Source organism: Tenrec ecaudatus, chromosome 2 (genome assembly GCF_050624435.1).
Source record: "Tenrec ecaudatus isolate mTenEca1 chromosome 2, mTenEca1.hap1, whole genome shotgun sequence".
NCBI classification, from domain to species: Eukaryota; Metazoa; Chordata; class Mammalia; order Afrosoricida; family Tenrecidae; genus Tenrec; species Tenrec ecaudatus.
In genome coordinates this window covers 155513253-155540906 of record NC_134531.1, presented here as the reverse complement: position 1 = coordinate 155540906, position 27654 = coordinate 155513253, and the positions used below count along the sequence as shown (strand labels likewise).

The window sequence follows — 27654 nt, the reverse complement described above, 5'->3', positions numbered from 1 at the left end:
TTGGGGAGAAATATTGTCCAGTCCAAGTTTTGAATGATGAGCACAAAAACTAACCAAAACCATTGTTGACTCAGGGTGACCCGCTTCATTGGTTTTTCTTGGCTGTAATCTTTTTTTAAAAATTATTTTATTGGGGGCTCATACAACTGCTATCACAATCCTTACGTACATCCATTGTGTCAAACATTTGTACATACATTCCCATCATCCTCAAAATATTTTCTCTTTTTTGGTTTTAATTTTTGTTTTTTAGCTTTGAGTTGAACCTATTTTATTCTTTTTTTTAAAAAATCGTTTTACTGGGGGCTCATACAACTGTTACCACAATCCATCCATACATCCATTGTGTCAAACATTTGTACATACATTCCCATCGTCATTCTCAAAACAATTTCTTTCTACTTGAGCCCTTGGTATCAGCTCATTTCCCCACCCCCTCTCTGTACTCCCTCCCTCATGAGCCCTTAATAATTTATAAATTATTATTATTTTATAACTTACACTGTTTGACATCTCCCTCCACCCACTTTTCTGTTGTCATCCCCTAGGGAGGTTGTTATATGTAGATTCTTGTAATCAGTTCCCCCTTTCTCCCTCACCTTCCCCTTACCCTCCTGATATTGCCACTCTCACCATTGGTCCTGAAGGGTTTATTTGTCCTGGATTCTCTGTGTTTCCAGTTCCTATCTGTACCAGTGTACATCCTCTGGTGTAGCTGGATTTATAAGGTAGAAATGGGATCATGGTAATGGGTGGAGGAAGCATTGAAGAACTAGAGGAAAGTTGTATGTTTCATCATTGCTACACTGAACTCTGACTGGCTCATCTCTTTCGTGTGACTCTTCTGTAAAGGTATGTCCAATTGTCTACAGATGGGCTTTGGGTCTCTACTCTGCACTCCCCCTCATTCACATTGCTATGATTTTTTTGTTCTGGGTCTTTGATACCTGATATCCGAACCCATCAACCCCTCATGATCACACAGGCTGGTGTGCTTCTTCCATGTGGGCTTTGTTGCTTCCCAGATAGATGGCCGCTTGTTTATCTTCAAGCCTTTAAAACCCCAGATGCTGGATCTTTTGATAGCCGGGCACCATCAGCTTTCTTCCACATTTGCTTATGCACCTGCTTTGTCTTCAGCGATCGTGTCTGGAAGGTGAGCAACCTGGAATGCCAGTTTAATAGAACAAAATGTTCTTGTATTGAGAGAGTACTTGAGTGGAGGCCCAATGTCCATCTGCTACCTTAACACTAAATCTATAAATATATGCACATAAATCTATTTCCCCATCGTCATACATAAATATATTTACATATGTACATGCCTGTATTTAGGCTTCTATAAATGTCCTTTTCCTCCTAGTTCTTTCATCTATTTCCTTTTAATTTCCTCTTGTCCCACTATCATGCTCAGCCTTCATTTGGGTTTCAGAAATTCCTCTTGGTTACACTGCTTTTGATCAATCCCTACCAGGCCTCTTATACCCTCCTCACCACCAATTTTGGATCACTTGTTGTTCTCTTGTCCCTGGGTTTGTTAACACCACTACCTTCCCCCCACCTCCCTCTTTCCCATGTCCCTCTGGAGCCATCAGTCCTGTTGTTTTCTCCTCCAGATTGTTTATCTCGCCTATATTATCTAGGTAGACTTGCAGAGATAGTAATATACACCAAAAGAAGACAACAAAACAAAGCAACAAATGCAAACAAAACAACAAAGACAAAAAAACAATGACCAGAAAAAGCCTGTAAATAATTCAAGGTCTGTTTGTTGACCTTTAGGAGTGTTTTTTGGTCCAGTCTAATGAGGTGCCACGCCCTGATCCTGAAGTCTATTTTTGATATTCCCTTGGGACTTCCTTGCTCTGCTCCCTTTGCTGTTCTGTTGCACGCCCTTAGTATTTTCTCTCTGTGTGGTGGGGTCAGATCCGGTGCAATTCCCACACTGTGTCTCTAGCGTTGTCCTCCATAGGCTTATGGGTCAGTGAGGGACATTGTGTCTTGTAGTGGGGCAGCCCTATGGTCCTCCCTGTGCATCAGCTGCTCTGAGCAGGGATATTGTCCTCAAGGCTTGGTGGGCCAGGATGTGCTCCACTCTCTTTCTCCCTCTTCATTTGCTTCCGTGTGCTCTGATCAGACATGTCTGTCCCTTTCCCTGAGCTGTAGCCTCAGTGCTGTCCTCTGAAGTAAATTCTTCTGGGGAAGGGGTGGCTGTCCACGTAGTTGGGATTGGGGCCGGCTCCTCAGACCTCTGTACTGGTTCCCTGCTTCATTGACATCTTGGCGCACCGGGTTGAAGTCTGGTTCCTCTTTCCCTGTAGAGATATAAACAATACCCTCCCCATAGGTAGGTTAGTGCCCTGTTCCCCACTACCCATTTCTTAACCCCACCCCTCCTTTTTAGTTGGCGACCATATGTACCCCTTGATTTGGTCTGGCCCCTGCCATACTACCTGGACCTCACCCCAGGAATGTTTGTATACAGTATTTTTTCCTTATGCCCCTTTTGTATTTTTTTTTAACTTACCTGAGTGGACTCATGTTGTACTTGTCCTTTTGTGCTTGGCTTACTTCGCTTGGCTGTAATCTTTATGCACACAAACCTCCGGGCCTTGGTTCCATGATGCAGCTTGGTGGTTTGGATCACCAGTCTTTAGGGTAGTAGTCAAGCACAAACTCTTTGCCCCTACTCCAGGACAGCAAGGATAAAAGGGGGCTGGGAGGTGGGAGTCTAACTATTTTACTTCTCATGTACGTTTGACTGTGTCGCTTGCTTTTACTATGTGTTTTCTTCCTTTTCCCTGTTAGCTTTTAATATTTTTTACTTCTAGCTTTGTAAACAAGCCAACAACAACAACAAATAAGAGTTCAGTTTCTAGTGGGAGGAATAATTTCTTTTTAAAATAACTCATAGTTACAGTGAGACAAAGCGTCATTGAGTTCACCCTCCCCACGCCTTCTTGCACATCTCCGACACTCCTCTGGCCACCCTGCTGGCTTGCTGGGGCACAGGTGTGTTGGCATTGGCCGTCCTCCCTTGAGAGTGAATGCCAGCAAAGCCACAGATATGATGAGCTAGGCTTTCTGCCAATTCCAATTAGCTCATGTATTTGTGTAGTGCCTAGCCATCTACTTCTTCCTGCAAGCCCACCGAAAGCCTTAGGAATTTAGCCACCTGCCAGAGGCTCAGTCACGTGTCCTGCCCTGTTTAAATATGGTTCAATAGAATTTGACTGAGTGACCGGCATAACACAGATGATGTTGTTTAGAGACATTCTTTTGTCTCATTAAATTCTGGACCCATTGTTTTCTAGACAGAGTTAAAGGGTTATGGGGGATATTAAAACTCGTACTCCTCAGGGTTGCCTGCACATGTTCGAGAGATCCTGGATGGGGCAGGAAAAATGCCTGTCTTTAATAGAAACACAGGTGTTTTTGAGGCAGGGGGTCGATGGACTATACTGTGGGAAACAGAGCACTCACTGTAAGCTCTATGCCAGCGGTTCCCAATTCTTTGAGGGTCGAACCACCCTTTTTCACAGGGGTCGCCCGATTCATAACAGTAGCAAAATGATAGTTATGAAGTAGCAACGAAAATAATTTTATAGTTGGGGGTTCACCACAACATGAGGAACTGTATGAAAGGGTCACGGCACTAGGAAAGTTGCTAGGCCCCTGCTCTGTGTAGTCAGGGGCTTAACCCAGAATGGAGCACAAGCAGATATGTTATGCAATTTGTTGAATGCATGGATCTTGAAATGCAGGCATTCATAAACAAGCACATTAACCAAAGACTCTTTCACAGCAGTAGGCCTGAAAAAGATGGTGAGTACATGAGCTGGTGGGACAGTTGACGGACAGTGGAGAGGAAACACTGACACGAACAGACTGAGTCCTTGTGTAAATAGCATGCTATCCCTAGACAGTGTTTTCTTCTTTTACTAACATCTCTAGTCTCTTTTGCAATTCCAGGCACATCCATTTTCTCAACATACACATGTCCATTTTGCTCTCTTTCCACTGAGGGTCTCTTTAGAGCAGGGCACACTGCCGAACTCCTCCAAGACTCCCTTGAACTCATTTCAGAAGTGTCTATTCCCATTCTAGGAACAAACTCGGATGCTGGAAATGGGGATAACTGGCCCCGAAGGCCATGTTCTGAGCAGACCAGAGGAGGTAAGTGGCAGAGGCGTCAGGGGAGGTGGCGGGGGGGAGAGAGAGCAGTAGCAGCAGTGGGAGTACTTTTCTTCACCAACAGCTTCCAAGAGATCCTGCCATCACCTTCTAGCAGGTTCTACAGCTCGCTTTATACTGGTAGGACTGGGTTCGAGGCCACGTTCCCTGAGCACAACCTCCCCCCAAAATGTACATGTGAGCATCTCTGAAAGATGAGGGTGTATGAATCCCCCATAGCAATAATGCAGCATATGTTTCAGAAACCACTTCAGGTGGCCCCTAGTTCAGAGGCCCTGCGGGAACTAGAGAGCAATACAGAGAAGTGCTTCCTTCCAAAGATAACGGAAGGGAGAATGTGCCACACAGCCATGCAGTGGGAGGGAGGCATTGCTAATCCCTTTGCTAGTCAGTGGCCACGGTGACACTTTCACGTCTGTCTTCCCTTCTACGACATTCCATGGTCTTCCCACAGAGTGTTGACCACAGGGAGGAGGTGGAAAGGATTTTTCCTAGGTGCCCTACCTATCCTTCGGTGTAAGGTGATGATGTCCAGGTCCGAGTGTGTCCCATGTTTGGATGATGGTCTGAGTCTCTGCTCAGCAGCTATAGAGACAAGGAAAGCTAACCGAGTAGCTGATTCCACATCTCTGGAGTGGTGGGAACTTTAGCTGCTGACGCAGGGCCTAGAACTGGAAATTGAGGGACCATATGGCAGATAGCAAATTGGCTTTGGGAAATTAGCCAGGGTCTGGACCTAGCCCCAATTTAAGACCCTGTCTGTCCTGCCCCTGCCCTGTCATTCCAAGTTTTAAACTCCACAGGAGGTAGAAGAAGCCAGAATCAGAAATGACCATACACATCTGAAATGGTGTTTTCAACAGTCTTTGAAACATTCAATGTAACACAGGAAGGAGTGCGGAATAGCACTGAGGTGCAAAGGTTTTCACAACCTCGATATAGCTGCACCGCCAGCACCCAGTGTGAGCGGCATTCTCAGCACCCTAGAAACATCTTTGGGCCCAATCATGTGTTTCCAACCATTAAAAGATTTTATAATTCTGTGATCCAGATGTGATTCACACAGCATTTCCAAGAAGCTTCTCTATCGCTTTGATAGCCCTGGTGACTTAACAAGGGCTCACCATGAGTCAGAATGACTCAGTGGCAATGAGCTTGGTTTGGGACGAGTTTGGAGCCCCAGGGACACAGCAGTTAAGTGCTTGGCCTCAATGAAAGGTGGGTAGTTCAGGCTCACCAGTCACTCTACTGAAGAAAGACGGGGCACACTTCCATCATCAGGGTCTTCAGCCTTAGAAACCCTATGGGGTAGTTCCACTTGGTCCTATAGAGTTTTAATTCAGTCAAGAGCAATGGGTTTGGGTAGGGCTTTCAATGAGTGCGTTCTTGTACCCAGTATTGTGCTATCATTGCATGCACTGTCTTGACTGTCCTTGCCAGGGCTCCGAGTGGTTGGCATTACCGTGCCAGTTGAGCAGCTGAAGAAGTGGAAGCCCAGAGAGGTCAACCCATTGGGTTGGGATGCTGGAAGGACTGGGGCACTGGGCACAACACGAGCGGGCCGTGTGGGCAGCATTACCTGTGAAACTTGTCATAGTCGCTGGTCACTGTAGAGATAGATGTGTTGGCAAGATGGATTTTTCCAGCAGCAGCCAGGAGATTTCAGAGCAAAGGCTATTTTTGTTCCCTGGTTTGTTTTTTCAGGCCCCACCCCCACCCCCCTGCCCCATCTCCACCCTTTCCCAGTTCCGTCTCCTTTTTAGTAGAAAGCCTCCCCACTGCAGATCCCTACAACCGCGAAAGCCTTGTGGGTGAAGTTGGAGGGTGATGTAACTTTCCAAAGATAGCCATGTTGTCAGTAGCCGGAGATCAAAGGGGCCTGCCGGAGGTCACGGGGAGCTGACATGGTCAGCAGAGGTGTGAGGAGAACGAGCACAGGAGGAGCCTGCCCTTTCAGTCCCCAGCACGCCCAGCTCCCAGCTCCAGTGAGTGACACCAGGGATGCCACTGGGGAGTTGGGACCCAAGGCCCTGTCATAAGCAGACCAGGGTACAGAGGCCCAGGTGCCTAAGGGGTTCACTGCACTCACCTGTGCTCACAGGCCTCAGGGCCTCGTCCACCTGGAACAAAGTGCAGCCCAGGGGTGCGGCCCCCCCAACCCCTACCACGCCCCAATTGCTCAGAGCCTGCACTGCATCCTAAGGACCAGGCTCAGGAACTGCTTGTGTTCTGTACTAGCTGGCGTCTGCACAACCTATTTGGGGCCTTTGATAAAATGCTGGACTCTGCACGCTTTCCACCATGCAAACACTAACTGCTGCTGATTGAAAGGAGAAAGGTCAAATGCCTCAGCTCTAGGGCTCGTCGGAATTATGGGTAGTACCGATTCTCAGCCCTTTGGGGAGAAACTGGGACCAGCAATAGTACCCGTGGCTATTCTTTCCGTTGTTATCATCATTCCGGAGCTCCTTGCCCTTGAAGTACACCTGCACACACTCACCTTGTTCCGGCAGAGAGAGAGCCCCTTTGCCTTACAGGGAGTATCTTGTTTAATCTGCACAGCAGCCCCAAGAATCAGGTTACGTTAGTTCCCCTGCTTTACAGAGAGGGATAGTGAAGCTTCCGGAGGTTGAAGAGGTGTCTGAGAATTCCCCCGGCCAGTGAGTGGCAGAGCCTGGAGTCGCAGCCAGGCCATCTCAGAGGCTACAGCCATTTTGGTCATAACATTAGGAGCAGCTCCTTATTTGTTACTTAAAGCAGGCAACTGTGCCAATGAGCAGACTGGGAAGCAGGAATTCCGCATGATGGTGGCGTGGAGGAGCTGGGTAACAAAAGAGGGCTTTGTGCGAGCCGCCTGAGAATTGTTGGTATAAGAAATGCTTCCTGGAGTTAACCCTTTGCTGCTCAGTCAGGGGTTGGGCCAAAGGGATGCCTACCAGCTTTGCTGTTTACACTAGGCCCACTGCCGTGACTGTGTTGTCTCAGAACATCTGTCCTGGGGTGTTTGGGGACAAAAGGCTTCTGTTTGTATGTAGCCTTGGGGACAGTAGACTAAAGAATAGCTCTTCATGTCCACTAGATTCTTCTGGGCTAGGCGTTGCTCCCACAGGGCTTTATGCTCCCACAGGGCTTTATCTACCCTCTCCCTACCTTCATTACACAGCAAGGTCGTCAGTGGTAGAGCTAGGAAGCGGTAGACCTGGAGTTTGGACCCCAGGCTCTGAACCTCTGCACCGCACTGCTCCCTCTATTTGTGTTGGCAGGGAAGCAACGGGTTTAAGAGGCTCATGTTCCTATTGACTCGTGGGGACTTTTATTTTGCAGCTGGAAGCAGAGGCTGTGTTTCGTGCCATCACCATCGCCAGCCAAACCAACTGCCCGCTCTACATCACCAAGGTCATGAGCAAGAGCGCAGCTGATCTCATCTCCCAAGCCAGGAAGAAAGGTGATTTGTGCTGCGCGCATCTCCGTGTGTCAGGCAGGCCAGGCGGCTTCTTGCATCCCCGTTTGCCATGTAGAGCTGCCTCCTGCTGTGCTTGTCAAAGGCTCACTGGCAGAGCAGTGAGCTAACTGTGGGACAGCTCACCTCAACACAGCCTTTTGAACCTATGAGCCCCGGGCAGAGAGAGGTGACAGTCTGCTTCCGTAAAGAGCTATGGTCTGGGAAACCCCACAGGGTAGCTTTACTCTGTTATGTCAGGCTGCTGGGGAGAAAGAGTTACAGTCCCCAAACCCACACGTGGGATTGTGGGGTCACTGTGAGCCATCGTGTGAATGGGTTTCTGTGAGTTGGAATCAACTCGATATCAGTGTTATTTATTTTTATGATTTTGCTCTGGCTTTGCTCACTGGGTGTGTTAGGCCAGGTTGACTAGAGAAACCAAACCAGTGACAGACATATATATGTAAGGAAGGGTTTTATACCAAGAAATTATTATCTATCAAGCAAAAAACCCAGCCCGACAAGATCAAGTCTATAAGTCGGATCCTACTCTTCAGAATCACTCATCAACATGCAATGATGTAGGATTCAGGAAGATCACAGGTTGGCAGGTACAGAAATACCTAATGTGGATCCAATGACAGTGGAAGGGCCCTGGCAGCAACCAGGATCTGCCAGCAGGAAGGTGAAGGCCGAGAGAGAGGAGGAGGGTCCCAGGACCCTCTTTATGAGAAAGCCATTCCCCCAGGGAGTCACCATCAGGCTGTGGCCTGATTGACAGGCTAGACTCTACCCCTACACTTTTGTACATCTTCAAGTTGACATAAATTATGTAACTACCACACTAGGCAACTCCTCAGCCATCTTAGCTCTTTGACCCTCTCACATCCTGTGTGAGTGGTAGAATCTTAGGATTTTTCTGACTGAGCTGATGGGGAAACTGAAGCTTGGGAAGGTTTGTCCAAAATGTTGTCGATACAGTTATTTTTTTCAGTTTTCACTGTTGGGTCACATTATGCGCTTTATGAATAGGTATTTTAAGCCATGAAAAAAAAAGGACTTACTGTCATAGAGTCCATTCCAACTTATCAACAGAGTAGAACTTCCCCCTTTGGGTTTCTGAGCCTTTCAGTCTTAAAGGAAGCAGATAACCTCATCTTTCTCCCGCAGAACGGCTGGTAGGTTCAAACTGCTGATCATGTGGTGAGGGCAGCTCGGCGCATAGGTCACCAGTCACTGGGGCTTCAGAATGGATATATTAGTCAAGAGTATTTTGGATGTGAAAATAAAATCTCCAGCTACAACAGGCTTAAACAAAAGTAAATTGTTGCATATAGGTATTTCAGGTACGGCTGCATTGAGGGGTTGAAATGATGCTAATTTTGGACCCTGTTTCCTTCATTTTTCAGTTCTGCTTTCTTCCATTGACTTCATTTTCAGGGAGATACAGACTGAACGGTGGCATATATAGATGCCAGGAGACCCTTGCTGTCCCTAGCGCTTGGCGGGGTTATTAACAGAGTGTACTTTCTCTAGCTTCTCAAGCCGAAGTCCCAGGAGGACTGTGATTGTCTTGGCATGGACCGTGTGTTCATCCCAGAACCAATACTAGCTCTATAGTTAGCATATCTAGACTTTCGATTCCATTTCCTCCATGAACTTTTTGAAGTCCTCTTGTCTGTCATACCGAGCCACACCAGCTCTTTTTGGAAAAGGGTTGAATTGATTTCCAAAATGCATCTACAGTGCAAGCCTTCATGACTGGTTCCCCATTGCTGTGGAGTGTATTCTGACCCAAGAGGGCCTTGGGTAGATCAATGCAGATCTGAACTACTTTCCCCGTGGCTGAGTGGGCTTAAATCTCTAACCCCTTGCTTGGCAGCCACCAGTTGCACCATCCACACACCCCATCTTCATGCATGTGGACGTCTTTCTCCGTTGTTCTTCACTTCTACTTCTTAAAGCCGTGGCTGTGAACTTGGCCTTCCCTGGTTTGCTTTGTGCCTTGCTAAACTTTACTCTCGCTTCAAAAGTCTTCTTTCTGCTTTTGGTTCTTGTCCTGAAGGACTGGCCACTTGGGAAGTTGGGTCAATGAAGAATCTGGTGGAGAAACGGGAAGCAACAGGGGCTGTTTTTGTTGCAAGAGGGGCTTCACCAGGCTCCTTGGGTGAGAGCTACTGCCGTGGCCCAGTAGCATTGTGGCGGTAGAGTCATACATGATGAGTGACACATCTGTCCGACTCAGAGCCCATCTGTCAAGCTGAGTGGGAGTGACGAGGGAAGCTAAAAATAGTCCCAGCTAACTGATGGCTAAGGGTTAGCTGCCTGGCCTCCTGGCAAAAGGGGTCTTCTTCCTGCAAAAGGGGAGACCTCCTCACTGTCTAGACAGACTTCCTTGGTGGCAGACCCCGAGGCCCCTCCTGCAGTGCCCTGCTCACAGTATGGTGGGTGTTTGCCCTCAGTTTTAAATGTCTCAATGGGCGAGGTGAGGTTGTTCCCCTGGGTATGAGTCAACTGGTGAGAATCAGGAAAACAGCCCAAGGTGCCTTCCCCTTCCTGGAAAAATGCCATCTATCTAGGGGGTTGGGGGGTGGGGGAAGAGTACTGATGGCATCGTTGCCCCAGGTCTCACCATAACCACTTGCCCTCGCATGCCTACATCCTGCTGGGTCCCATTCTCTGGATGGGCGGGAGGCCTCTCAGACAGGGTGTCTCCATTAAATGCTGGGTTATATTTCATGCTTTCTGGAGAAAAATTCCTTACCCTCAGCTTTCTGGCGCGCATGTCTCTGGCTAGAAGTGAGTCCGCTGTGTCTCCAGGGTGGAAGGGAGGCATTGTTTCGGTGATGAAAAACTCCCTGCTGAGACTGAGGCCAGGAAACAGGTCACGAGTTGCCATGTTTTTAGGGAAAGCGACCGAGCAATCAGCTGAGGGAGGCAGAGCGGAGCAGCTTCACTCCTAATGCGTTTACTCTCCAAGCACTGATTCGTTACTCTGCGTGGTGCCTCAGGATTAATGTTCAAAACTCAAGCTCACTGCCATTAGGTCAATTCCCACTCTTTGCAACCCTGTGGGACAGGGAAGAGCTGTCCCTGCGAGCTTTGGAGATGGTAACCCATTATGGGAGTAGAAAACCTCCTCTTTTCCTGAGTAGTAGTTGGTGGTTTCAAACTAGGGAAGTTACGGTCAGCAGCCCACTGTATAAGCACGACAGCACCAGAGCTCCACTCGGATCAGTTAGGACGCAACAACGGAACAAGCACTGACTGTGCCCAGCCTGAGTTAGATGCGTTAAATGCATCACTGTGCAGGATTCTCAGAGATCTCTGGGAGGCTGGCATTATCATGCTCATTTTTTAGATAAGAAAGCTGAAGTGTAACTTGTCCAGGATGCCCTAGCTGGGAGAGCTAATATTGAAACCCAGATATAATTATAGTTGCTGGGTCTACTCTACGCAAGCTGGTCCTGGGGTGGGAGGGGGGTGTCATTCACTCCTAAGATAGCAGTTGTTGTAATGAGTTCCTGACCTCATTGCTACCTCCTTTTGTGACCTTGAATTAGGAGAATATTTTTGGAGAAACAGAAACACAGCCCTCACGTGTGGATGCTTTTGGTTTCCATCTGGCAAGCAGGGCTGCCATATATGAATTGCTTTTACTCGCTTCTCCTTGTGTCTGTGGCAGGCATCACTAATAAATCTGACGTCTACTCAAATGACACCAGAGCATCATTAGAAATTTCCTCTCCACAGAATCCCAGGCAACCAGTTACCAATGGATTAGGGTTAAAGCAAGACATAAGCTGCTTGTAATTCTGGCCCCAGAGCCTCCTAGGCTTGAGAGGAGAGTTGGAATATAGTACGTGAAGAGTGAAGCTAAATAAGCCCTGGGCTAGGTGGGGCCTCTTGGGCCCAAGATTCTGGTTCAGAGAAGCTTGACACCAACCAGCTTCTATGAGACCGAATTGCCTATTGCATTAATATATCACTTTTTAAAAACTTAACAGACAACCCCACACACCGCTCCAGGGGGTAGAACAACAGAAACCATGGGGGAAGGGAGACAGTGGTCGATGTGAGCTAAGAAAATAATAATAATATATAATCTATCAAGGGATGGGGGTGGAGAGGAGCTGATACCGAGGGCTCAATAGAAAGTAATTTAGAAAATAATGATTAGAACATATGTACAAATATGACTGATACAATTTATGTATGGATTGCAAAAAGAATTGTAAGAGCCCTCAATAAAATGATTTTTAAAAATCTAACAGAGGTTTAGATCAGTGTATCTTTTCTTCTTGCCTTGGTCTGAGCAGGGAAGCCCCTAAGGCAGACATAGGCTCCAAGAAGTTAGCCTTTGCCGTGTTCCATATCACCCTGAGTCCTGGAGGCAATCACTCCTTGCCTTAGGTCAAGGAGGTGCATGATGGGGACAAAACTGGGAGCCTCTTGACCATAGAGATGGACTTCACTCTGTGAACCAAAATGTGTTCTTGTAGCCACAGCTTCTAGCCATAGTGATGTGGGCAGATGGGGAAAGAGTAAGAAGAAAGGAAATCCATGTTAACTGAGCACTTACTGTGTGCCAGACACGGCACACCTGCCGAATCCTTTCATCTTCCCCATAAGCCCGAGAAGCGCACATCTTATTCTCCCGATTCTGTGTTTGCTGTGGCTGCGTTGTCAGGGGCTGAGAGTTGCTGCTGACTCATTACGTGGACTCTGTGCACAGCAGAGATGTGTGTGTGGCTGGCAGAGGACACCGCACAGTTCTCGTTATGCTTGAGCCCCTGTTGCAGCCATGGCGTCACGCCATCTCGCCAAGGGCCTTCCTCCTTCCCAGTGCCCCTCCCCTTTACTGAGCAGGATGGCCTTGTCCAGACACCGGTCTCTCCTGATGCCAGCGCCCAAGTCAGGTCTGTCCTACATTTTCCACATTTCTGAAATGAGTGTGAATCCTGTAACAAAACCAGCTCTCTTGCGTCTCAAATTCTAATTTGCACCAAATGTGGGAACTCGGGCTGTATCTTCTAATCAATGGCACCATCTAATCTGGGAAATACAAATTTGTCTCCACTTGGCGGAAAGAAAAGCAGGGTCTGAGAAACGGTGGGAGCCTGGATGCGCACCCAGGCCAGCCTGACTTAGAGCCGCAGCCCTGATTGGGCTTCGGAGGGATGCTCATCTCAGCTGAGCCGCTGCAGAACATGCTTTACGCAAACCTGTTCTCTGCCCTTTGCAGGAAACGTGGTCTTCGGCGAGCCGATCACTGCCAGCCTCGGGACAGATGGAACCCATTACTGGAGCAAGAACTGGGCCAAGGCAGCTGCGTTTGTGACATCGCCCCCTCTGAGTCCTGACCCAACCACTCCCGACTACATCAACTCCTTGCTGGCCAGGTGGGTTCCAGCGTTGTGTGGGAGCACCGCGGGACTGCCGGGGTGGAGTTCGAAGCAGCCGCATCCCTTAGCTAGATGAGCGTCTCGAGTGAACATTTCCACTCCTGTAGCCCATTTCCCTGATGCATGAACAGTCGCCTTCTTTGCCATGAGACCAAAAGAACTGCCTATTACGTTACTGAACACTTTGGTCCGAGATTCCCAACAGGAACCCTGCTCTACAGTGGGGAGAGGGGAGTACAGAGCAGGATTTCAAATCTCTTGGACTCCAGACTTTCTTGATGCTTCATGAACCCCCTCCCCCAAACTATTTCCTGAGATAATCTTTAAGCCATAACCCCCAAATATCCTCTGAGATCTTTAAACCAAACAACATCTTAGTATTGGTGCTCTTTAAAGAACTCTGTGGGATCGAATTGCCAGCAGTAACCCAAAATACATGAATAGAACGGACCGTGAGTGACTGGACAGGAAGGGTGAGAACAGCTATTGAACTTGGAGCCATCAGTGCCCCTAAATGTATGTACAAACTGTTGAATTAGGGATGCCCCTCGTGGTCAGTTCTCCAAAGGGAGAGCCACAGCAACACAATAAAATGAAGTGAAAGAATTCTCTCTCCCGCAATCTAGAGAAGAGAAAATAAATTATCCCCTTTCATGACTTAGAAATAATGTAGTAGTAAAGCCCACGCAGGAGACCTGGGTTCATTCTCAGCTGGTGCACTTCCTAGCCAGGCGCTTCCGTCCGTGGAGGGTGGTGTGCGGCTCTGCTGCTCAGTAGATCTAGGCCGAGCTGCTTCAGAGCAAGACAGAGTAGGAAGAAAGGCCTGGTGATCTAAATATAAAAGTCAGCCAGTGAAAACCTTATGGGTCACAATGGTCCCCTCACATGGAGTCCAGGCACTCCGTGGGATGGGGCCAACAATTAGCAGCTGGCAGTAACAGCAGTGTCAATCATGGTCAGTTGATAACGTTTGTATGCCAAGTACTGTGGTAAGCGTACACACTTCACCTTACTCATGCCTACTGGCAACTTTGTGGTGAGGTACTGCTGCCACCATTGGACAGACTCCATGACTGCGGGTCAGCGAGGCTCAATCGCTGGCCTGAGTTTGCCTAGCTGGTCGTGATGACCACATACCCACATTTACAAGGAGGCTTACTTCCAGCTGACCTCTGCTGACACATCAGTCATAGCATGCATTTGGATCCCGATTATTTCGTGATGAAAGAGATGCTCTAATCTCACTCCCTATCCCGGGAGAGAAAGAGAGTTGCCTAAGCTCAGAAAGCTAGTAAAGAAGTAAAGCAGGATGCCAAGCTCAATTCTGCAGACTCCAAATCCTTACACTAGACCACACCCGCTTCCGGTCCTACAGGGGGTCTCTAACCACATCTCCCACTCATGTGGAGTTTCTCTCTTTGCCAGTGGCGACCTGCAACTCTCTGGGAGTGCCCACTGCACCTTCAGCACTGCCCAGAAAGCCATTGGGAAGGACAACTTCACAGCCATTCCGGAAGGCACCAATGGTGTGGAGGAGCGGATGTCAGTTATCTGGGACAAGGCTGTGGTAAGGGGGACGGAGGTTATGGGAAGATGGCCAGAAAGAGAAAGGGTAAATCCGAGCCTCCCATGCAGGAGCCGGATGACAGTGTTCATGCAGTATCCTCCTCCCTGTCTCTCAGATGGGACAGGTATGGAGATGATGCTCTCACACTTGCTCAGGTGTGTCTGGGACCAGATAGTTCAGATGCTTCAGAATTGACCTTCTAGATCTAGATGATTGGATCCTGAGGTCTTGGATTCAAAGGGCCCTCCTCATCTGGACTCTTAAAGTCTAGAAAACCCATACGAAGATCCTTCATTTAGACTCTAGATTCTAGAAGCATGAACGGTCTATACTTGAAGCAAAAGTAGTGCAGTCAAGTATTTTGTGTCGAGAATCTCATGGTTTCTTTGGGAAGGGCTGGATGTCAGTCACTCTTAAGTATATGAAGAAATGGGCTTCTGCATAGGCTGCAGTCACCTTACTCAAGAGTCGGATGCTCCTCCCAGGCGGAAAGGGTGTGGGTATCCTTTCAGCGTCTTCTGTCTGTGTGGCCCGGTGGTAATTCCCTGGGTAACTCCACAAGGCCTGAAAGGAAAGAGCCCCAGGAATCCAGACATTTGTAAAGATCCCCATAGACCTAATACTTCACCCGTTATTAACTTGATCATGTCCCTTCGTTTTCTTTTTAAAAACCCAGAAGACAGATTCCTTCTAGTGACAGATGGAATGGATAGGAAGGAACCAATGCCTCAGACATCTGCACAGTGTAGACCGCTCAGCCTCCTCCCCTTGTGGTTTCCAAGAATCCGCAAAGCTAGGTTTGAAGCGCAAGTCTTTACCATGCTCTAGCCCTTTTGTTTTCCAAAGGAGAGGGAGCTTACTAGTGTGTTTGTCTCATCTCCTTGTACTTACTTAACTTTGTCTGTTTTTTTAATCCTATTGAAGATTTATATGATTTACACATAATTTCATTTCCAGGATGCTCGAGAAAGAACACTGGGCAACCAGAGGAAACTAACACAGTAAAGAAGACAAAAACCATTCTTATGTCCCTAATGAAAGACAAACCCTAACTGTCCGTTGGATATTGGTCTTCCATATTTATCCCATGTACATTCAAATACAGACACTTATAAGTAGAATGGAATCATATACATGCTTGTGTTTCATGTGACTTCGCAACATGACCTTTTCGTATGAGAGGGCTCAGAAAGCAGGAAACACATGCACGTATCCAGACAGTGAACATCTCAGTAGTGACAACGCCCAGCAGAGCCCGGATGGCACAATGGGCTAAGCACAAAGCTACTAACCCAAAAGTTTAGCAGTTCTAACCCACCAGCCACTTCAAGGGAGAGAGAGGTAGCAGTCCATCCCTGTAAAGGTTACGGGCTAGGAGGCTCTTCAAGGCAGTTCTATCCTGACCTGTAGAGCCACTGTGATTGGAAAGCAGCTTCATGGAAATGGGTTTGACTGGGCTTAATGCCCACCATGAATCACAGTTTAGCTGCGTCACCCATGAGAGCGCCTCACCTCCTAGAGGTCCTGTGCTCACCACCGCAGAACCCCCTCTATCTTAGGGCCTTTGTAGTCACCCTGCTTTGCGCTCCAGGGCCGTGCATTGGCAAATCTTCTTTACTCTTTCTTACTAACATACTAGGCCACCGGGAAGATGGATGAAAACCAGTTTGTGGCGGTGACAAGCACAAACGCGGCGAAGATCTTCAACCTGTATCCTCGCAAGGGAAGGATATCTGTGGGTTCCGACAGCGACCTGGTCATCTGGGACCCAGATGCTGTGAAGATCGTCTCTGCCAAGAGCCACCAGTCGGTGAGGCCGGAGCTCCGTCGGGTGGGAAGGGAGCAGAGTACTTAGTCCGAAGGAGACCGACCGCCTGTGTGGTGCATGCACCATAGCAGTTGAGACAGGCGAGGTGGTCCTCGTCTCAGTGGTTTAACACCCCCAACGTTGATGCATCAACTCGGACCTTCCAAAGTGGGTCAGCAAAAGGTCTCCCCTCATCACCGGCCCTCAGGGACAGAGGCTGGTGGAGACAGGCTCCTTTGCTACAAGTGCTACCATCATCGCAGACAGGGAAACAGGGCGTGGTAACTGGTGCACCACTTTCTCTTCCATTTGATGGACCAAACCCTGTCAGTGGTGATGCCGGAGTTCCGGACGGCAGGGATTGCCACGATGCTTTGTGGCTGGAAGGAGGAAGGACACCTACAATTTCCTCATGAGGAGTTTCCTAGGAAAGATGGCCACACCATGTCAGCCTGGTGCCTGACAGAGAGGGGTTTAATACTTGTTAGTGAAAGTAGCTACCATTTTCAAGGGCTTATGTGCTATTATAAATTCACTGTGCTGAATTTCACCGCACTGACTAAAGCGCTTCCATAAGAGAACGTGCTCATTCTTCTCCTTTAAATCACTTGCACAGAGTTGTGCAGTGAGTAAAGGTTGGGGGATTCGAACCCAAACAGACATGGCTCCCCATTTTGTAATAATGCATTATTGATTAATGAAGCAGGGAGAGGGAGGGGGGAAAGCACCATTTTCCGAGATTACTGTCTTTGCTTACGTCTACGTCATATCACATTTTTTCACTGACACCTAGCTGGTAGGGGACTCCAACTCACCTGACTTACCTGCCCACCCACGGCCTGCTTGTCACATCAGCATTCCTGGCAGTGACCCATCTTCTCCCTCAACACCACCAGTGTCAAAAATCCACTTCCACGTGAGGATTTGGCTAAAGATTGGACACCTTTCTCGCTTTCTGTCAGGATGTCCAGTCTTTACATCTGTCCCCTGGTGCCTTCCACCCACTGACCGGTCGCTGACCCAGCTAACGTTTTCCTGATGTCCCAGAGTTCTAGTTATCCAACACTGCTACTGCAGAAATGCCACAGTGGATGACCTCAACCCAGGAATTTAGTCTCCCCCAACTTAGAAGGCTAGAAGCCCATTTTCAGTATGCTGACCCTTGAGCAAGGCTTTCTTTCTCTGAGTTCTAGGTCGTCAATGCGAGGACCCTGTGCTCTTGATCTGAGCTCTGCTTTCTTGGTGGTAGTGGGTCCTTCTGAGCTCTTCTCTGTCCTTTAATTTCTTATAAGAACAAGGGAAACTCCCTATACACTGGACCAGGGCTGTAGTGGACTTAGCATGGTGTGTCCCACCTTAATCCTTTTACATTAGATTACATCTTGGTGGCTCATTTCATGACTGCCACATTGCCTTATTACATAACTGTCAAATCTAATTGAGGTGAACCAGGGGCTAGCAACGCTGAACACAGGATCCCGAGAGGGGACCTCATTCCTCTTTCTCTCCTTCCTATGCACCCTGACCTATGTCTCTCATCTCCCCACTCTCATCTCTAGGTGGCAGAGTATAACATCTTTGAGGGGATGGAGCTTCGTGGGGCTCCCCTGGTTGTTATTTGCCAGGGCAAGATCATGATGGAGGATGGCAACCTGCATGTGACCCAGGGAGCCGGCCGCTTCATCCCTTGCAGCCCATTCTCAGACTATGTCTACAAGCGCATTAAAGCCAGGAGGAAGGTAAGAAGCAGGTCAAGCTCAGGGTCCCATTCAGACATGGGGATAATGGTGGAATCGGCAAAGATCTCTGAGTCCTGGTGGCACTGTGGGTAAGTACTGTACTGCGAACGGAAAGGCAGGTGAAGTTGTGGAGTGCCAGGGACGATTCTCTGAGTGAAAGCTGAGGCTGTCTGCTCCTGGAAATACTTACAGCTTCAGAAACCCTGTACAGGGACGCTAGGCATTGGAGTCGACTCAGAGATGGGCGCGGTGTTACTAGCAGTCCCTAGCTGATGTCATAGCAGCCTGCTTAGCTTATGATCATAAAGTTGGAGATTTGGCTGAAGCCAGAGGCCTGTTGCGAGGAACTCCTGGAGATGTAGTGTTACAGTCAGTCATCGAAAACAGTGTGAAGTGCACATCTTCTGTAACCCCATGGGGTCACCGTGAGTTGGAATCATGTCTACAAGTTACACGTGCTCTTCTCCTCAGATCTTCATAAAGAAACTCACAGCAGTGGCACAAACTGAATGTACTCTAAGACTGGGTTTCAAAAAAGCGTGAAGGATGATTTCCCTGAGCCCTTTCCTCCCCATTTTCTAGTGCTTTTGTTTAGAAAAGTTTTGACTTTTGTCAGAATGATCTACGAAGATATAATATATATGAGAGAAATTATTCTTGAAGACGTAACATTAGACCCACAGCCCACCCCACCCCCACTCATCTCTGGTGCCACCACCCAGTCTAGTCTTGTTCCACATGGGCAAGTCTTAAACTGAGTCTGCACCTGTGAAGAAACACCGGCCAGCGGCTGGGCACGTTGGCAGCAGGGATATGAGACAAACAAACAGAATAGCTCCAGTGAGTGTAAGAGGTGCGCCCTCTGTCTTTTCAACGTGCCCCACTAACGTCTCCTTCAGCAAGCCTCAGGTCACCTGCACGTAACACCTGCTGTGGAGTCGATCCTGACTCATGTCAACCCTCTGTGTGTCGAACTGTGCTCCACCTGGTTTCCAATGGTTAGTTTTCGGATGTATATTACCAGGCCTTCTGCGACTGGATAGCTCTTAAGTGCTTGACCATTGGCACCAGCCAAGAACTAGCCACAATGTGACAGGGGCAGATTAGGCCCCAGTACTGTGAAATCAGAGTCTAGTTCTGACCTCATCTATGAAAGGAGCGAGACAGGGGTGCTGGGAAGTGAGTGAAGAGGATCCACTTCCAAAGGTCCCCGGTTGAGTTTTGATAGAGAACAATGTGTAGACCAGTGGTTCTCAAGCTTCCTAATGCCGCGACCCTTTGATATAGTTCCTCATGTTGTGCTGACCCCCAACCATAAAATTATTTTTGTTGCTACTTCATAACTCATTTTGCTACTGCTATGAATTGGGCGACCCCCAGGTTGAGAACTGCTCGCTTAGACATTAATCGCATCCAACTGCTCCCCACTCACCCTGCCCTGGCCGCGCCCTCCCTTCACTTGGCATTCCCCATTGTTCCTGTGCGCAGTGCCTTCCTCTGTAGGTGATGCTGCCTCCCCAGCAGGCCTCTGCGTCCCGCCCCAAACCAGCTCCTGTGACTCTTTCCGATGAGAACTAATTTCTTCAGGAGTCCATCACTGACCACCTCAGTGGTCACGCTACATGGCACCCTCCTTGATCTTATACTGCTTCTCCCTTCCTTAAATTATTGCTTTTTAAAGTATTGGCTGTATCCCCCCCGCGCCCACCCCCAAAACAAAAAAAACTCTCACTGCCATTGGGTCCATGCTGACTCATAGAAAGCCCGTGTGGGATTCTGAGACTGTAACTGTTTACAGGAGTAGAAAGCCCAGCCTTTCTCCCTCGGAGCTGCTGGTGGCTTCTAACTGCTGACCATGTAGATTGCAGCCCAACACATAACCACCACACCACCAGGACTCCTACCAGTACATGTCTACTATTCACTTCTATGCACCTTAGAACTGACCCTTCATACGTGCTTCTGTATAAGTACATGACGATCTGTTCTCTCTGCGGCAGATGGCAGACCTGCACGCCGTCCCAAGGGGCATGTATGATGGACCGGTGTTTGACCTGACGACCACCCCCAAAGGGGGGACCCCTGCAGGCTCCACACGGGGCTCTCCCACTCGGCCCAACCCACCCGTGCGGAATCTGCATCAGTCTGGATTTAGCCTGTCAGGTAAGTCAGGCGCACCGATCATGACCTTAGTGATCAGGATTGTGGGACCCTGCAGGTGAAACGTGAACTCATGCTCCTGCCCAGTGCAGGCCTCACCAGTTGTTGTGAGAAGGCAAGCGAGGAGGTTTGCTGACTCAACAAGGAGCCCTGTTGATAAGCCAGGCACAGCCCAGCTAGGTTAAAGCGTCAGGTTTACGTGATGCTGAATTCCCCCACAGCCATCAGCTCTGAGGTGCAGGGATACATTTGGTGATGAGCGGAGCCTGTTTTTCTCTCTTCGACTAGGAGGACTATGCTGTCTGCTGTGTGTTCCCCAGCTAACAGATAGCGCAGAAGATCATGATGCTCACATTGCAATAGGGTCTTCTCGCTTAGGTTCTCCATGAAAATGATTATTCCTTCTCATAATAATAAGGACTCTAGTTGCCCTTGTTTGGACATGCGCCATGTGTTCACATGATCATTCATCTTATCTACTCTTGAACAAAATGCCATCTTAAAAAGTTCGTGGAAGAGTTCCGCTCTCTGTTCATTCCATTTGCCCAAGCACTTTTTGGAACTGATTTTTTTTAAAATTAAGACTCTTCCATTAAGGTGATACCATTTTTGTCATTTTTAAAAGTAGTTGGGAGATCTATTAAGGAAGACTTACCATATCCTTACAACATGCTTAACTCGGTGTTGCTAGAGATAAAGCGAGGGCCCAGACTCAAGAGCAGAAGAGACCAGACTTGAGGAGGGAGAGACGGGATGCCACTGACAAGCACATGGACCTTCGAATTATGATGAAAATCCCTGCAGCCAATAGCCTTTTCTCCCCGCGCTGAAAACCAAGGGTCAGAAGAGGTTTGGGATTCTTTTCTTGAGTGCCACTTACCCCTGAGGAAGAAATGTGAGGAGAATCACATTGAAAAAGCAACTTAACTGTCACAAAAATGTAAAGCTCTTCTGTCCAGATGCAGACACTAGTCACCTGGAGCTACGTACACCCTAGAAACGTGGCCGGTCCACACGGAGGGGGCCGTATCAGTGTAAAATGAGACACGCTGGAATTCAACAGTTTAGTCCCGGAGGGCAAAGGGAACACCTCCTTAGTAATGTTTTTTTATTGGTTACTAGTTAGAAGGGAATGTTTAGATATGGTGGTGGAGTACATCATTACGGCCATCTTCTCGCGGCACATTCCATGTGTTTCCCGGTCATTGTCCGTGGCTCTCTGGTTTTTGGACAAGCTGGCCTGAAGAGAGGGTTTGGAGCTGGGAGTGTGGTGAGAGATGCTTGGCTTCACGGTGTCACATGGCCCATCAGAAGCAGGAGGCCGCAGACAGAGCACTGGTTCTCCACCTCCGGAGATTTTGCCCCTACGGAGGCACCTGGCAATGTGGGAGACCTTTGTAGCTGTCAAAGCTGGGCTTGGAAGCTACCAGAATCAAGAGGGCCGAGTCTGGGGATGCTGCTCACCTCCTCTAAGGCGTAAGACACCCGCCGCAAGTGAATTAGCCCAAATATCGATACTGCCAGCACTGGGAATTTTAGAACAGAGGTTTTGACCCAGCCCTGTGCTCTTTCTATTGCACACATTTTCTCAGGTTATATATTTATTTTTCCCAAGAAAGGGGGAAATCGTCTACATAGGCTATGTCAAATTAACACGATACAGTGAACCTTGAAATCTGCCACATGCTGATCCAACTCCGAATTTGGTTCCCAGGCAAGGCCCAGTGTCTGAGCCCAGGCTCTTCTTGCACCGGGGAAATGCAGACACCGAGGGCACCTACTGCATAGGGTACTCCTGAAATTGAAATGGGAACACATTGAAATCTGATAGCCCAGTGCTTGACATTTGGAAATTCCTCCGTGTGTGTTACCTGCTGATGATCATTATGGTGAAAATAATCAGAAAGTAATTCTTTAAGAAAATAAAATATGGATGTCTGAGCATTGTGAATGTAAGGGGAGGAGATGACAGAAATGAAAGATCCTTAAAGGGAACATTCCAGCAAATAGGGAAAAGGAGGAGGTGGAAGGTTGGGAGAAACCGAAAAGCCAGGAGAAAAGCTGGGGGTGGGGTGGGAGAAAGACAGAGGAGAAGAGCTAGGCTTGTGAGGTGCCTTTACCAGAGTTCACATTCACAAGACCTTTTCTGCCATGTTCCATTGCTCTGTGATGGGCTGTATCCCTCAACTCTTGGAGGTTTACTTTTGAGTGGGTGAGGAGCCCTGGTAGCACTATAGGTTAGGCATTGGGCTGATAACCTCAAGGTTGGCAGTTCAAACTCATCAGCCACTCCTTTGGATAAAGATGAGGCTGTCTCCTCCCATGAAGATTTGCCACCTGGGAAGCCCTGTGAATTGGAACCACCTCTTGGCAGTGGTGGGATTTTTGGCTTTGTTTCAGTTTTGCTCTAGAGGGGTACAAGGACCCATTACCGTTTCCCTTTGTGCTGTGGCCACAGGAACCTGGCCAACCTCCTACTAAGTTGTGAGGCCTTTTCCCTAACCTCTTAGAGCCTTATTTACCTCCCCCGGAAAATGAGACACACAGTCCCCCAATCGACGAATCGTTATGAGGAAGAAATGAGAGAATCTGACAAGCACCGAAGGTGTATGCTACTGTTTTTCATATCGTGTATCACTGTTTGCTTCTTATCCGTATGACCATGCTGAGGGGAAGATGAAATCTGCCCGAGGACCGGGCTTTTCCTGGTAGAGGGTGGTCTGGGGGAGGGTGCTATATGAACCATAGAGCGGACCTGCTAGTCTTGAATGGCAGTTTCCTGGGGGCTTAGAGCAGGAAGGTGCATACTGCCTTACACTCTCAAAATTAACTCAGTGTGTCTCTTGTGCACCCCTCCCCTCTCTTCTTTTCTCCCACCCTGTGACTTCATTCCCAATGGCAGGCACCCAAGTGGATGAGGGAGTCCGCTCGGCCAGCAAGCGCATCGTGGCGCCCCCTGGAGGCCGTTCCAACATCACATCCTTGAGTTAAGCAACTCCTCCCCAAAGAGAAGGGGCAGGAAAGCAAGAAGAGATGTTTTTTGAAGCCAAAATGGTACATCGATATTTAGGAAGGAAAGCGAATCCAAACAGTTGTGATCTAAAGAATCGATAAGCCTCAAGCCTTATGTTTCTCCACTGTTACGCTCGCTTGGCTAGCTTTACGAGGATTGCTTTGTTTTCTGTTGACGCATAGTCTTGATTTGGCTGATGCCCTCCCCCATTTACATGCATGCTATCAGACAGGCCACTAAGGTACGGAGTCTGCTATATAGTGTTGAGCGCGTGTGTAGTGCTGCATCTTAAGACAAGGGGACAGACGAAGCTGGGAGGTCAGGAAATCAAACAGAAGGGTCACAAGTGATTTGGGGTGTGGGGGTGGTGGGGGGCCCAAAGCAGGGTGGAGAGCACAGAGGGGCGGGGTGGGGCTCGGAGGAGGGAGGCGGGTGGGCTGGGTGAGCAGAAGGGGGTGCTGTGTATTGTGTTGACAACATACTTTTATTTCCACGGTCACTTGTGGCAGCCGTCGCCCTGTGGAGAAGGCAGGCGGGTCTTTGTTTCAGCCTTTGCCATGTCCCCTCCTCGTAGGTTTTAGTCCTTGTTTGAACATATTATTAAAACGCAAAATACCAACCCTTCCCTCCCCCGTGTGAGCTGCAGGGCTGTGCTGGGGCGCTCTCCCTCCGCCTTGTTCCTGGGTTGGAAGGATGGCAAAGAGAGAGCTGAGGACACCTTCTTCCTTTCGCCCTGCCAGCCTCCTTGGTGCTCATTAGAGGAAACAGCTGGGAGAGGCGTCAGCTTAAATAATGCCTCCCTGGAAGCACTCTCCCCTCTCCAAACCATCACCAAGCGTGGGGCTTTGTTCAGATGGGCGAGTGCAGGCTGTCCTTTACTAGCGGGGACTGTTGGGTTCTCCTGATCCCCTGGGGCCTAGGCGCATCCCCTCTGGAATAGGATCGATTTCTTTTTTTAAAATTTTTTTATGGAAAGTTGCTTTTATTCAAAGCCCTTTCCGTTTTACTGCCAGTTGTTAACTCAGCTTAAGTGGGAGTAGAGTAGGGATTCAGGACTCCGGTGAGGGGATTCTAAGCAGATGGGGGCGCACGTCACAGCCATGGTTCCACTTTCCTGTTGTCAGCTACCTGGGTGAGCAGGTCCCATGAGCAGATCCTGTGGGGGGACCGGTTGTATTGGGGCAAAAATGTCCCAATACACTTCCCAAAGTGGAAGTGGCACGCGGCCCACCTGGGCAGGTACATTGAGGCTGTGTCTGCCAGGGTTGAATAGCCCCTTCCCCACCATGCCACTTCCGAGAGTTTTGTTTTTTGGGGGGTGTGGGTGCTGTGAGCAAGGTGAGCCCTTATGCAAAAACAAATAAAGAACATAAAAATACATTCAGCTCCAGATCACATTCCCTGTGCTTCTGGGAGATGTAACTGGTGGAGTCCATGGCCATGGGGACTAGGTTCTCTGAAGAGCAGAGCCGGCCTTGCACACACCCTCCGAGTGCTCGGGAGAAACCGTGATCTCTGACCAAAAGCTTAGTAAGTTGAAGGCTGGAACAAGGGGAAGACATGACTCCAGAGGGGTTTGGACATGGCCAAGGAAGAGCATTCCCCATTAGTCAGCGAACTTCTGTTCTCATCACGAAAAGGATCGTTCATCCTCCTAAAGGGGAATCTTGACATTTTCAAGGTTTCTTTTAAGGGAGACTGAAGCAAAGGAAAGGATATAACTTATCATTCAAAGAGCTGGAGTATCAAAGAGCCCCGAAGACAGTGTTGCCCTGGAGAGGGCATCTGTCAGATCTGACACATACATATACCTCATTGGCCATGCTGTGCTTTAGTATATGTAGTAGTACCAGCCACAACCAGCAGGTGGCAGGAAAGACACAGAAACACCGCACCATTGGCTAGTGCTCTGGTGCTCATGTAGAAGGCATCTCCGTTACCCCTCCATGCCATGACCAGACCGCTTCCATGGCCCTCTTCATGGGACTTCTGAAGTGAACCCTTCAACCAGAACCTTAGGTTCCACATAGCCTTCCACGTTGCAGGGACATCCCATAATACTTTCAGGACAGGAAACATCTCCCTTTCTTCACGTACCATAGAAACATCCCAAGCTTAGAAAATCCCAAGAACCTCCCACCCCTCTTCAAAACAGAAAGAGAGAAAGAAAACTCCCCCTGCTTTCTAGACTGGTTTCTGGGTAACATTATGTAAATGAAAATTTAGATCCACATTGTTTTTGTTACATTGGGCACACAAAACATCCTATACAAAAGGTTTCGGGGATGGGGGTGGCAATGTGTAATGACCCGACCACAATTCACTGCATCTCCACCAGGCGGTGGGGCTGGGAGAGCCAGGTGATGTGTGATGAGTCTCCTGGCTCCGCCCAAGCAGTGTCCCTCCCGCCCCTTCCTGAGGCTCCCCCTGCCAGTTTCCTAACCTTCCCACGTTGCCTCTAAACCCCCGTGGTCGGAGAGGACCACAGATCAGGGTAGTTGAGAGGGTATTTTTCGTGAATTCCCACATCACCCACCCCAGTAGAAGACTTTCTTTTACCTCTAAGTTTCTTGAAACATGGCAAGGTTGCAGTCATCGCCCAAATGGCTTTTCTGAGTCTGGTCATGGTTGACCTTTTCTCTTCAGGAGAGCACCCAGGAAGCCAGGCCACGCTCCAGAAGGCCGCCTCCTCAGCCAAGCCTCTGCTCACCCTGAGAAGCCCTTCCCGACAAGGCGGGGTGTTTCCCAGCTTTGATTCTGGCACAAGCTTCCCGGGCAGGCTCCCCTAGAAAACTCCAGCTCCCGTCCCAGATAGACCCTTGGGCTGGCCTGGGACAGCTGGCCTTCCCTGTAGTTTCTTTCTTGGACACTGGTGTGTGGGTGTTCCGTTGTGTGTCTGGTGCATATGGACAGACAGTGAATCTCCTGTGATCCGTGGTAGCTGTGAGGCAAATCTGCAACCTCAAAAGCTGTTTGCTTTGAACCGTGAAGAAAACCGTGTTTTGAGTTTAGCTGAGATGAAGAAAAATGGGGGAACAAATTTCCTCAAGTGACTGTTAATGTAAACCTGGTTATTAAAAGAACTCTGAGCTGACAGCTTCTGGCCTCCTGACTTCTTCTGTGTGTGCTGTGCCCTTTCCTCCCCACCGGTGCGTCGTCAGAGGGACAGGGTTCCGGAGGGTCAGAGCAGAGGGAGCTCGGGAAGCTTGGGGGCTGGCGGGGGGGCGGGGTTGTAGCTTTTCCGTTCCGTTTAGTTTTCACCACAGTTTGATGACCATGAGTGAAACTTGAAATAAGTGTGGTATTTGTGTTTCTTGGGGTCTTTTTCTGTTTGTTTTTTTAAATCGGTCATCCAATAAACTGGTCTACATATAGCGACATGGCATTAAGATAAATTGGCTAATGTAAAGACATGACCACTTTGGATAAGTCAAGGGTGAATCTAGAACATGCCCCCTAGGTTTTTTTCTTTCATTTTAGTCATTCTTAGACCCCTGCTATTAAATTGATTTGTAAGCATTTGCTGCTGCTTCCTAAAAGCTTTCTTCAAACTGAGCTGGGGCTGAAGTATATTCTTTAGCAAGCTAGATCCCACGGGGGTCCAATGGTTGCTACATCTACTCTTTGAGGATTCCAGGTTCCATCGAACTGTTACGGCTCTGAGCAATACTGTAATGAGTCTTTCAAACCCCTGATGCTGGGCTCTCAAATCTTTTTTGCCTACCGAATCCTTCTTTATCATCTTGGAACATACCACCAACTCTCCCTTTGGAGGAAATAGCGATGGATCCAATTCCAATATTTGGAGAATAGTTTTATTGTAAATATTAGATCAATTTGGGGGCAAAAAAAGAAAAGGTAGGTTGGAAATGAAGTTTTAAAATTTGATCCAACTGAAATAGATAAGAGCAGAAATGAATCCAAGAGCTAAACCTGACATTATAACTTGATTTTTGTTTGGGACAGGGTTCTCTAGAGAAACCAAACAGGACACTTATGAATAAATATATATAGGTTTATACAACACAAAGGAATATAACAGCTAATTAGTCCGCACAACAGTACAGAGGACTCAGTTCAACTCACTTCCATGGAACAGTTAATATACTGAAATCCTTCAACTCATGAAGGTTGCTGGGTCCAAGGGCAAGGAAGCAGACAGCTGAGTCTTCCCTCTGACAATCCAGGCAGTCCACCCACAGGCAGCAAACAGCAGGGCAGCTCACCAACAGTCAGCAGCTCAGGAACTTAGCGAAGCAGGCTTGAATGGGATATCAAACTCAAGGAATGCAAGATGACAGGATCTACCAGCATCAAGTTCAAGTGA

General features: G+C 48.5%; 1 protein-coding gene across 2 annotated transcripts in view; it reads left to right on the top strand.

The window, feature by feature from the left end:
* Positions 1-26423, top strand: part of DPYSL3 (dihydropyrimidinase like 3) — a 158340-nt gene extending 131917 nt beyond the window's left edge. For both annotated transcript variants that reach the window (XM_075541781.1, XM_075541782.1), the window contains exons 7-14: positions 4108-4176; positions 7519-7639; positions 12882-13038; positions 14467-14608; positions 16248-16418; positions 17975-18154; positions 20155-20317; positions 23217-26423. In XM_075541781.1, the coding sequence (XP_075397896.1) occupies positions 4108-4176; positions 7519-7639; positions 12882-13038; positions 14467-14608; positions 16248-16418; positions 17975-18154; positions 20155-20317; positions 23217-23305 (1092 nt within the window). In that variant the 3' untranslated portion in view covers positions 23306-26423. The remainder of the gene's footprint in view (positions 1-4107; positions 4177-7518; positions 7640-12881; positions 13039-14466; positions 14609-16247; positions 16419-17974; positions 18155-20154; positions 20318-23216) is intronic.
* Positions 26424-27654: the final 1231 nt, after the last annotated feature.